General features: G+C 34.0%; 1 protein-coding gene across 4 annotated transcripts in view; it reads right to left on the bottom strand.

Annotated features, from left to right (window-relative positions):
* The window catches only part of LOC135212128 (uncharacterized), a 121524-nt gene that overhangs the window by 84677 nt on the left and 24347 nt on the right, over positions 1-12500 (bottom strand). For 3 of the 4 annotated variants that reach the window (XM_064245528.1, XM_064245531.1, XM_064245530.1), the window contains exon 2: positions 3447-3491. The exons of the other annotated variant lie outside the window; for it this stretch is intronic. In XM_064245528.1, coding sequence (XP_064101598.1) covers positions 3447-3473 — 27 coding nt within the window. In that variant the 5' untranslated portion in view covers positions 3474-3491. The remainder of the gene's footprint in view (positions 1-3446; positions 3492-12500) is intronic. 4 annotated transcript variants of the gene reach the window in all.

Raw genomic sequence — 12500 nt, 5'->3', positions numbered from 1 at the left:
TTTGTAACACTACACTTATCTTCGTTAAAAGGCATTTGCCATTTTTTTGGACCACTCACCTATTTTCATTAGACCATTTCTTAAACTCTCCTCTGCACCTGGGTCTGCTGCATTTACACCTAGTTTGGTGTCATCTGTAAATTTGGCTATCCTGCTAGTTAAACCTATATCAATGTCAATAATGTAAATAAAAAACAAGAGAGGGCCCAGGACAGAACCCTGGGGAACTCCGCTTGTTACATCTGCCCATTCCGATTCTTCACCATTTATTACGACGCTCTGTTTTCTATAAGTTAGCCAGTCTTCGACCCTGTCTGCTTTTTCTCCTACAATTCCTAAAGCTCTAACTTTTGTCATCAGTTTCTTGTGTAGGACTTTGTCAAAGGCCTTTTGGAAATCTAAGTAGAGTATATCTATTTCTCTACTACTGTCATAACCAAACATGTTATGAAAAAACTCGAAGATGATTGATAGGCAGGATCTGTTTTGTCTGAAACCGTGTTGGCTGTTTAACAAGTTGTTTCTATCAATGTGATCCACAATTTGATCTGCAATTATGGACTCAAAAATCTTGCAAACGACCGACGTTAGACAGACTGGTCTATAATTTCCCGGCTCTTCTCTTGGACCTTTTTTGTAAACTGGGGCCACATTACCTAGTTTCCATCCTTTTGGTGCTTTTCTTTGTTCGGCACTTTTTCTGTAGCGTTTATATACGTGAGGAACTATCTTTTCTTTTAGTTCTTTAATTTCTCTTGGATGAATTTCATCCGGGCCAGGAGACTTGAGCTTGTTGAGTTTGTCTATTTTGTTTTTAATGTCCTCTTTTGTAAATAATATTTTGTCCAACGGTTCTGTCCCTTCAGATTTAATAGCAGGTACCGGTATTGAGGTAGTTTCTTCAATTGTGAATACACTAGTAAAAACTTATTCAATAACTCTGCATTTTCCAAGTCTGAGTTTACCAGATTACCTCTCTTGTCCCTTAGGGGACCTATGCTATTTTTTATTGGTTTCCTACTATTAAGAGGCGCAAAGAATTCTTTTGGATTTTCTTTACAGACTGATGCAACTCTCTTATCCTTATTTCATTTATCTTTGCATTTCTTACTAATTTGTCCACCAATCTACAGAGTTCTTTATGCCTGTTTGCTTCTACTGGTGTTGGGTGTGAGTTCATTGATTTGTTCAATCTGTCTCTTTCTCTTATTGTATTTTTAATTTATCTGTTTAACCACTTAGGCTGAGGGTTGCCATTTGTTAGTATTTGCCTTACTGGTATACAGCTAGAGCGTTTTTCTGTGTATTCCTCATGAAAGGTTTCCCAATGTTTATCTATGCCTGTGTTCTCGTCGTACTCTAGATTTTTAACGTACTCCTTTAGCTTTTTTTGGTTTTGTCAACGGTAGTCTAATCTCATTAATATCTTCTTCTCTTTTTTCTGTTGAACATTAATTTGAAATGAGAAAATTTTATGGTCTCTTTTGCCTAGATTTGCACCTACTGAAAGGTCAGATACTAGATTATCTTCCGTTGATAGGACGATGTCTCGTATGTTGTTTCCTCTGGCCCCTCACACCTCCCATAGGAGGGAGAGAGATGACCTCTTATTTCTCCCAAAAGCGGATGAGATATGGTTCTCTAATCCTCCCAAAAAAGGAACAGAGATAGAATCCTACTCCCTCCAAAGGAGGAAGAGAGATGGCCCCTTACGCCTCCCAGAGGAGGAGGAGATATAGCCCCTTAGACATCCCAAAAGAGGAAGAGAGATAATTACTCATCCTAAAGGAGGAAGGGAGATGGCCCCTTAGTCCTCCCAAAGGAGGAAGAGATATGGCCCCCTTACTCTCCCCCAAGGAGGAAGAGAGATAGCCCCTTAGTCCTCCTAAAGGAGGAAGATAGGTGGCCCTTTATTCCTCCTAAAGGAGGAAAAGAGATGGACCCACTCCTCACAAAGGAGGAAGAGGGATGGTCCCTTAGTCCTGCTAAAGAAGAAAGAGAGATGGCCCCTTATTCCTCACAAAGGAGGAAGAGAGATGGCCCCTTAGTCTTCCCGAAACATATATATATATATATATATATACATATATATATATATATATATATATATATATATATATATATATATATATATATCTATATATATATATGATATATATATATATATCGCATATGACACCCCTAACTATATGGAAATATAACGACACGTTCACTACCACATGTTTACGTTAAATGGCAGATAATATTGAGTCATGTTCTGAAAACTTCCACAACCTTACCTCTCATACACGTAGACCACTCTTACACTTATACTGTGCCACTCACCTTCTCCTTGCGCTCTTTCTGCCGTGTTCTGAATGTTACAACTTCCCGTGGCTTCTCTCCTTCCTCATATTTCTCAGTTAACAGGTTTTCGTCAAACTATCGTCTTCTATCTTTTGACAGGAATATACATACCATATGCAAAATATATAAATGTATATGGGTATACATATAAATTAGCCTGCAAAAAAAACACATTCACAGAAATTCTACCTTAATTCTTAGTCGACTTTAACGTAATTACACGTTATTTATATTACTGTTACTTAACAAAAACTGTATGCCTATTGGTGTGCAATTTTCTAAAAGCTTATATATATCAACATAATAATCTTTTCAGCCAAATAAAAATAAAGCAAGTCTATCGAAGCATCATTTCCAAACAGCCACAGAAAATTAGCAAAGGCAGTTCAGTTGCAAATTGCGTATCTTCTCAACACAGAAAAAAGAACAAGAATGCTCACACAAGTCCAAACACTCGAGAAACTTACAAAGGGAGTTTTTCTTTATTTTTGTGCATCAGTTTAGGTTGTATTAGTATCATTTTATTTCTTATAGTTATGATTGAAATCCAAGTGTATGAATTAGTTTCTTTTAAGTATTATTTGTAATTGCTTTCTGTGAGTCAGATCTGTGATTCACTAACTTTTTCTTAAATTGTTGTTTTTAAAGTTATGGTATTCTTCTATTACATCATATTCGGGAATGTTATTTGAAATTATATATATATATATATATATATATATATATATATATATATATATATATATATATATATAGTATATATATATATATATATATATATATATATATATATGCATATTCTTTTGCATCTTGTACATTGTGTATCGTCGTCTTTTTTAATAATTTTAATTCACTTTACCATGTAAGCACAAATTCTCTATTGACCCTATAAGCAAAATGTTGCCAGGCACTTATTCTAGTTAGATAAATGTTTTCTTTACCAATTTTGGCAAAAAGTAAATAAAAGCCAACATTAATTTGGCATTAAACCTGAAAACCAGCTGATGAATAATCATTAAAATATGCAGTCTACTTCTATACATTTAAAAGCGCAAACAAACATCGGCACAATCTATAACTAATTACAACCCGATACTAACTCTTTTCCTTCTGCATTTCTGAGGCATTTTTCTCTCTAATTATACCTGTAAAGAGAGGGAGAAAAAGAAGAAAGTCATTAAAAGGAAGAGGAAAATACAATTAGGTGACACTCTTTCGGACCCATAAAGATCATTCGTTAGTTGAATTTTAAGGGAATTTGGGCCTAATGAACAACTATTTAAACGAGGAGCATTCATGGGGGAAGTTAAGAAAAAATGCTGACCGGTGACACAGTCCTCAAGGTCCATAAGGATTATTCGTTAGTTCAAAGTCAGGGAAAAATGGGTCCTATGAAATACATTTAAAAAGGTTATGTTATGCTTTAGTTTAAAATTGAGAGGAAGGAGCCTTTAAAAATAACAGCGATAAAAAAAGAAGCAAATTTTTGGAAGAGATTCCCTCTTCAGTAGCTGATTAGAATTTTGTTTGTTTGGAAAATACGCTTTCACTCTTAGAAGGTCACTCTTTGTCATGTTTTGGTGGTCGGATGATGATTTGTGAGAGAATGGTTACTCCATGTTCCTTTGGAAGAAGGCTATTCACCCTCCATATATGAATACGACAAATCGTGTTTAGGACCAGTATAATAAACATACATATATATGCATACATATATATATTATATATGTATATATATATATATATATATATATATATATATATATATATACATATGTATATACATATATGTATATGTATGTATATATATGTATAGATATATATACATATAAAGATAGATATAGTACATATATATTGACATACGATATACTTAATATTTATATATATGTGTGTGTGCGTGTGTATGTATGTATTAGACATACACACACACACACGCACACACACACACATATATATATATATATATATATATATATATATCACACACACACACACACACACACATATATATATATATATATATATATATATATATATATATATATATGTATATGTCCTACATCATTAAACAATTTAAACCTAATAGAAAGCAATCTATTGCTAGTAGACAGAATATCATTAAACTGCATCCTGTGAGGTCCAAAGTTTGTAATGATATGGGATCAATATATATATATATATATATATATATATATATATATATATATATATATATATATATATATATATATAAAGAAATAGCTAATTAATGAAAGAACGATGAAGAGTAGTTTTTTCAAAAGGGTGACGATATTTAAGTACTGCACAACCAGTTTCTGTATTTTACATCCTTATAGTTGAAATAAAACTATGGAGAAGAAAATACACCTATAGAGACACGCCCACTTTCATACAACAGCGAGAGACCCGAGATCGATCCCGGTAGTGGGTAGCCGGTAGAGAAAGGCTTGCTGAGAACCGAAATGATAATACCATCTGAGCCACCCAATCTAGGATGGAATGTGTAATTTTATATCCACAATGTCTTGCGGATAAGGTTATCCCTTCAGGCCCAAATCCCTGCGAAAAATTATAGCTTTTTTCTTCTTCGCTGCTAGGATTCGAACCAACACAGGATACCGCTAGCGAGAGAGCGTTAGCATGCCAAGCTAAGATGTAGTGTATGTATATATATATATATATATATATATATATATATATATCTATATATTATATATATATATATATATATATATATATATATAATAGGAAAGAGCTAACTATCGTGAGTGTGTTAACCGTCCAGAAATGTAATAACAATTACAACGATTTTGATGCAAAAATGAAGTGGACTGTAGTCCCGCATCTTCGAACAACAAACTTTGTTGTTCTGTCTCCAATGCACATTTATTTTCCTCTCTCTCTCTCTCTCTCTCTCTCTCTCTCTCTCTCTCTCTCTCTCTCTCACCCTGGTTAACTAATTCTTAAAAAAACTGCAAATTACCGGAATGCTGCGTATGTCTGATAAAACGTATATTTATTCGCTCTCTCTCTCTCTCTCTCTCTCTCTCTCTCTCTATATCAAGAGAAGCCCTGTTTCCTCTTCCTTTGTGAGGAGAGATATTTTTGGCCTGCAGTACTTCCCGTGCCTTGATTTCTCCCTGAGGTTATCACAGCCACCACATTTCACTATTAATAAACGCCCCATCATTCCGCAAAGCAGGGATTTCTGTCTCTCTGCTAACAGAGGAAATGCCATTTTTTTTTTTTTTTTTTTTTTACAGGATAAAAACTGGATTATGGTACTGTCAATTGTGCTTCCTCAGTGCTGTAACATACAAAAACAATTTTTCATGGTCAATTTGGTAGATGTATTTATGAATTCATAATGCCAGCTTATCACACTATTAGAAAATAATTGTTTATGATAAATCATGATACATGTAATTAAAAAAAATTTCCGCACACCATGAAATATTCAAAATTATTTTTCAACGATGATACATGTAACAGTTGTCAAATATATAGTCTAAGGGAACTAAAAGTGACAGCATTTTATAATTCGTAAATCCTCACATAAAATAAATAAAAAAGTTAAGCGAATAGCAATTTCTTTGAACTCCCCGACACTTCCGTTAACCGTTATTCATAACGGGGAACCTATCCATCCCTGCGAATCATCGCTTGGCATCACTTCTTTGTTTGACGGTTGGCACGACTGGCATTTCATGACGTCTGTTTGGATGCAATGGGGCGGAGGGGAGAGTTATCGGCACACAGCAGTTGGCAACCCTGAATCTCCGCTGTTGTTGCGCCTTCTGTTTCGTGACGTCAGCTCAAAGACTCCCACCCCTTTTATGTCCAAGCCTTCGTTTTTGATTTACTGAATGATAATTAGCTGGCGTGTTCTGTGACTCTTTGAGCCGGCCTCCGAGTCAGTAATGGTGTGTTTCGTTCTGAGGCTTGAATTCGACTTCGTAAAAATCCAAATCATTAGGTTTAATTCATATTACATTCACAATATAATTTTTGAGTTTTTGATGCATATAATTTTATTAGGATTTATCTATAAACTTATATTCTGTTTGAAATGTGTCTTGAGATTCAATATGCTACGCATTAAATTTTGATTTCGTGATTAGATGTATTCTAAATTTCACTCAAAGTTCATTCTCGGGATAAAAGTTTCATTTTACAATAATTATCTCTTTACTAGATCAATAAATAGCCTTCATTAAAAAGACACAACAGGAAAATCTAATATTTCAACCATAATGCAAATCACTATCAAAGAACATAAGTATCATTCTTGCTCACCAGAGAGTCCGGGTTTAAATCCGAGGAAGATCGGAATCACATGAGCGAGTTCCGTGAAGATCCATTATGCCATTACTGACTCAAGCAGTGAACTGCGCAATTAGTTGCTTACACGACAGGCGGGTATGAGACAAGATCCTGAATTCCAAATTACTACCAGAGAATCGGAGAGGTAATACAGACTTATGGGACCACATATATATATATATATATATATATATATATATATATATATATATCTATATATATATATATATATATATATAGATAGATAGATAGATAGATAGATAGATAGACAGAGAGAGAGAGAGAGAGAGAGAGAGAGAATTCAGCACAAGGTAAGCATCGGAAACCTAATTTCCCTCAGTATCGGCTCTTGTGCTTCTTGTTGTTCTTCCACCCCGAACCCAAACTTCTCCTGACTCACACTTAAAACTTCTCATTTAAGCGATATCGCCGGAATATCGAAATCGAAGTCGTGACAAAGACCATTTCGAACAGGTGGCTTTGCTGCAATCGGAGAAGTGGTCTTTTAAAAGTCGTCTTCCAAACAGGGGATTCTCTTCAGATGTTTATGTGTAGTACGTCTCGATCCTCGCTTCGATAAAAATTGCTCGCTAAATTCGCGATTTTCACTAGGGTCCGTTACCAAGTTCAGTTGTTTTGTCTGTGGTCTAAGTCGTCATTGCATTCCGGGAAACACACCCGCGCACACACACACACACACACACACACACACATATATATATATATATATATATATATATATATATATAATAGTATATATATATATATATATATATATATATATATATATATATATCAGCAGCACTGCCTTTTCCCTTCAAGGTGTCAACCCTTATCCCAGGCATTTTTGGAAAATGTTGCTTGGTACTAAGTATAGAACCCTGACGGAGACCTCCATCCACTTTCTACTTAGAGGACCCCCATAAGCGCTCTTATTTTCTTTTTCTGATACCTATAGTTGTTCCCCAAGACATTTCATGGCTTACGTAGGTACCCAAGCTCCTTTACGACAGGTTAGCAACTCATCTACGGTTCATTGTTGCCTTAGTTTGAGGAGGTAGAGACACAACTAAGCACCTGTCCAAGGGATTCTAACTTATGATGTTCTGTCAGCATCCTCTCTGTGACGAGAGCATAAGGTGAGCAGAAAGCGTCATTATTAATCGCTAGGATGATTTGATTTCGCGCTTTTTTAACGAGAGAGACCGAGAGCTCTTTTGGTCCATTCCTAAGAGTTTTGCTGCACAAAACTCTGGCTTGGGTTTCCTCGAGGGAGATGGACCGTCACTTGAGTCTCTCGTTTAAGTGGCGGGGGTTCATAGCCCCATATATCAGTTTTCTCCAGAACAGTGTCAGCGAAGTCTCATGAGACAAAATCGCCCACCTAAGCGGTGAATCTTCATTTGCTAACATTAAAGATACTTGGGATTTTTCTTCATATATAAAACTAAAGCCCTTTAATTCTCTTACCTATTGTTACTCTTTCAAACACTGCTACTATTTTCTCTGAAGTATTCACTTTCCTTTATTCTGAAAGTAAACCATGAAAAAACTAATTTTGCTTTATTTACTTTGATTGTATAATTTATGACTATTGGCTAATGCATATTTTGTAACTAAATGCTACAAACTCTCTCATGAAGCAGATATTTAAAGCAAAAATGTTGTGTGGTTAATGTTGTATGCATATCAGATCCGCAAATTGTCTGGGCTGCTTACTCTACAAAATTTACAATAATAGCGCTAATTATATTTTCAAATCAGCTGACGGAATTACGTCTGGTTGTAAATTTATACTTCAGTCAGTTCTTCAGTTCTTAGGTTTGAGATAATTAAAGTAGTTGATGTTCTACATATATATACATATATATATATATATATATATATATATATATATATATATATTATATATTATATATATATATATATAGATAGTAGATAGATAGATAGATGATAGATAGATGAGATAGATAGATAGAAAGGTAGATGGATAGAGAGATATGTGTGTACATATATATATATATATATATATATATATATATATATATATATATATATATAATATATATATTATTTTGTGCTCTTTCTCAGGCTTTGGAGTAATTTTAAAAGGTTTGAAGTCACTGGCTATTTTCTAATCGAACAAAATATATTTCCTACTTGTTTTAAGTTAACAGTTACTTGTTATAGTGAAAACTCATATTTAAAAAATCGCATGATTAACGATCTCTGGGTCTAGCTTAACGTAATTTGATATACTCGACGTGAATGAAAGAGGTTATCTCTGTCTTTTAATAAGGGCAGTTGATGTATTTATATATCCGTAAATGCAAACAAAATCAGAAATTGGGAGGATATTTAAAACAATTAGCTTTTGATCACTGGTATTTTTTAACCAATCTCTTGAAGTTAGAAAATTTCATCTGTCATCACATGAGATGTAGTCTCTTAAGAGCTAAGTAAAATAAAGAAGTATCATGAACAATGACTAAGACACAATACTGACACATGCGCCTTGTGTCAACGAAGGGTAGCCGATTTTTTCGCACAATCTGCATGAAGGATGTACATAATTATTACCCTACTAGGCCGAAAGAGAGCACAACAGAAGAAAATAGAGATAAAGAGCAAACGCATTTAGGTTTCAAGGGTAGTTTGTAGCCTTGAATATGATGAGGAATAGAAATGTATTAGAACATTATGGGAAAGTTGCGAAACAGCTTTATTCTACCCCAAGGCTTTGACCCAACAAAGGAACAGTTATATTTCCTTTGATGCCAGCTGACTCGGGTGTATAAAATACGATTAAACAATATCAAAGAGTTTCCCATCATAAACTGTTTTTGTTAATGAACCCCTCCATTTCAAGATGCAAAAAGCCATTTACTAACGCAAAATAAAACTAAAGGGGGCTTGAGTGAGGGTCGCCATCAGATATAACTTTGGGATGGTTCTCAGGGTCCATTGGCAATGTTGACAGGAGCAAGGAGGCTAGCTGTCTCACGGAACAATCATGGGTCTGTTGCCAATATCGACATATCCTTATTTTTCATCTGTTTTTTATTTGTACCATGGAATTTCTCTGTATATCAAGTAAACAGTATCTAAACAAATGAAGAATGCTGTGCAATGGAGATTCCGTGACAATTTCCAAAAGAATGCGTGTCTGAATATCAACATTCTTACGACACGTTTGAAGGGAACACGGCAGTCAAAACAAAGTGACACTGACAGAGACTAATACATCCTTCATAAAATACTATAACATTCCATCCAATTAAGTTGTAGTGCAGTAAAAGGGACGTATAAAAAATTGACATAATATAGACTGAACAAAAACAATTAACAAAAGTGAAAGAATGACTAAGAGCTGAGAATTTAAAAGAAAAAAATGAGGCAAATGAGCGGGAGACCTTCACCTATATCTTTGGAGTGTTTCTGTCTTGGCGGGAAATTCAAACATCGCCGACTAAAATTCTTCAGTTGCACAGCCGACAGAACTCGCGGTTAGGCTAGGATCACCACTCTGTAAAATGAGAGAGACAGAGACAGAGAGAGAGAGAGAGAGAGAGAGAGAGAGAGAGAAATAAGGTTGGGAATACCCTGCAATTTAAAGGCTTTGAGTCGGTCTAATATGTAGGCCTACCACCTGGCTGGGGTATTTATAACGTGAACTAGATCACTGTAGTTAACCAATTGAATGGATAAAGAAATAGACCTTGGAAACCTTCCGAATTCATTTACTTGTTTCGTTTAAGTATCTAAAATTAGCGAGAGGCAATATTGCAGCCTAAACACCAACGATCTCCGAGTTTTACATGATGTTAATACATATTTTGCCTCAATAAATAAGCAATAAATACTTAAACGCCCCAGCTATATGTGACTGTAACAAACAATGAAGTAAATAAGAAAAACAGACTTTTATACACACGCGCGCACAGTTCGAATCCTTGAGTGTAGGTTATCCACAAGACAAAATGAATTGGATGTTAAAAGGTAGCATCTGTTGCCTAATATTTCTGATCATGTAATAGATGTATACTGTGTGTATATATATATATATATATATATATATATATATTATATATATATATATATATATATATATATATATAAGTGTGTGTACCAAATAAGAAAACACATGAATATATATATAATATATATATATATATATATATATATATATATATATATATATATATATATATATATATATATATATATATATATACATATATATATATGTATATATATATATATATATATATATATATATATATATATATATATATATATATATGCGTGTGTGTGAAATTATTAACATACGAACCTATGCTCTCGTATATATGAAATAATATGTTTGCCTCATTTCGGCTGTTATTGAATCGAATATACATATATATATATATATATATATATATATATATATATATATATATATATATATATATATATATATATATATATATATGAAGCCGTTCACATGACTAACAGACAACCACTATTAGCAAGACATTAACAGGGTGACGCCGCTCTCGCAAACGCACTGCGAAATGAAACCGGCAGACCCAAACGAAGAAAAGATGAAAGGAGCTACCGAGGAGACGTGGAGTCTATTCAACAGATCGAGAACCTATTTTAGAATGGCTGGCATTCTACAGAAGTTCTCTGGCCCTAGGGAGACCTATCTGTTGAATAAAAAGGGGAAGTATTTGATGCTTATGACCACTGTAGTGGTATGTTAGACTTACATCGTTTATTTCAATTTAAGTTTTAAATGTTTAAAGCGTTCGTTTACCTAAGGGTTAGTTAGGCCTACTCTTTCTTCCTTTGGGGTGAGGCGGAGAGATTTAGGCACTTACGTTCAATCTCATTGTCCTTCTGCTCAATTATGTGTCTGGTAGTGAGTCGACTTTATTTTAGTGTGGGGCAACCAGACTGGAAGTGAGTAGCATTTTCTGAAGCTACGCGTTCGGGGATAATCGCATGCATATATATATATATATATATATATATATATATATATATATAATATATATATATATATATATATATATATATATATATATATATATATATATATATATATATATATGTGTGTGTGTGTGTGTGTGTGTGTGTGCCTCTGCATGGTACTAATTACTCTAAAAGTACAATTTAGTGACTTTAATTCAACTATTTTGAGTTCACTGTGACCCTTACATAGCACTGTACAGGAAGAGAAGTTAAAGGCGAAAATCAACAGAGCTGTGGAGGCTAAACGGACAATTTAGCACCATTTACATTGCGAACCACAAGAAACGGGAAATAACATCTTAACGATGAATTGCGAAAGAAAAATAATAATAAACATGAAGAAAACTGCAGAATAGAAATGAATGCAAGTTAAATGATCATTAAACTCATAAAACATCCAAGAATCCATAAAACTAATAAAAATTTTAATAATATGGAATTTGTGCATGGAACCATGTCTTAGCTGAGGCCATTTCTTGAACGCTGTAGAAGCCATCTATGAACAGTTTCAATTTTTGTTGGTGTTGTTATCATTACCTGAAACCGATAAAATAAACCGCCTGAGGTCCGGATTAACTGATTCGAAATTGAAGAACTGCGTTGCGTTCAGTTACCGATTTGATTTCTAACATCAAAAGTTTTGTGAAAGCAACGCGAAGTCAAAAGTTTCATTCAAGTTAGTGATGTTTATCTTGTCTACATGAAACTTATTAAACTTGAGACTGATAAATATTTCTACATTGCCATCAAAGTATCAAATAATCGTACAGTATTTCTTCTTCTTTGATATGTCTTGAAGATATCAAAACTTC

Source organism: Macrobrachium nipponense, chromosome 40 (genome assembly GCF_015104395.2).
Source record: "Macrobrachium nipponense isolate FS-2020 chromosome 40, ASM1510439v2, whole genome shotgun sequence".
In the NCBI taxonomy this organism is placed as follows: domain Eukaryota; kingdom Metazoa; phylum Arthropoda; class Malacostraca; order Decapoda; family Palaemonidae; genus Macrobrachium; species Macrobrachium nipponense.
This window is presented reverse-complemented; position numbering and strand designations above follow the sequence as displayed.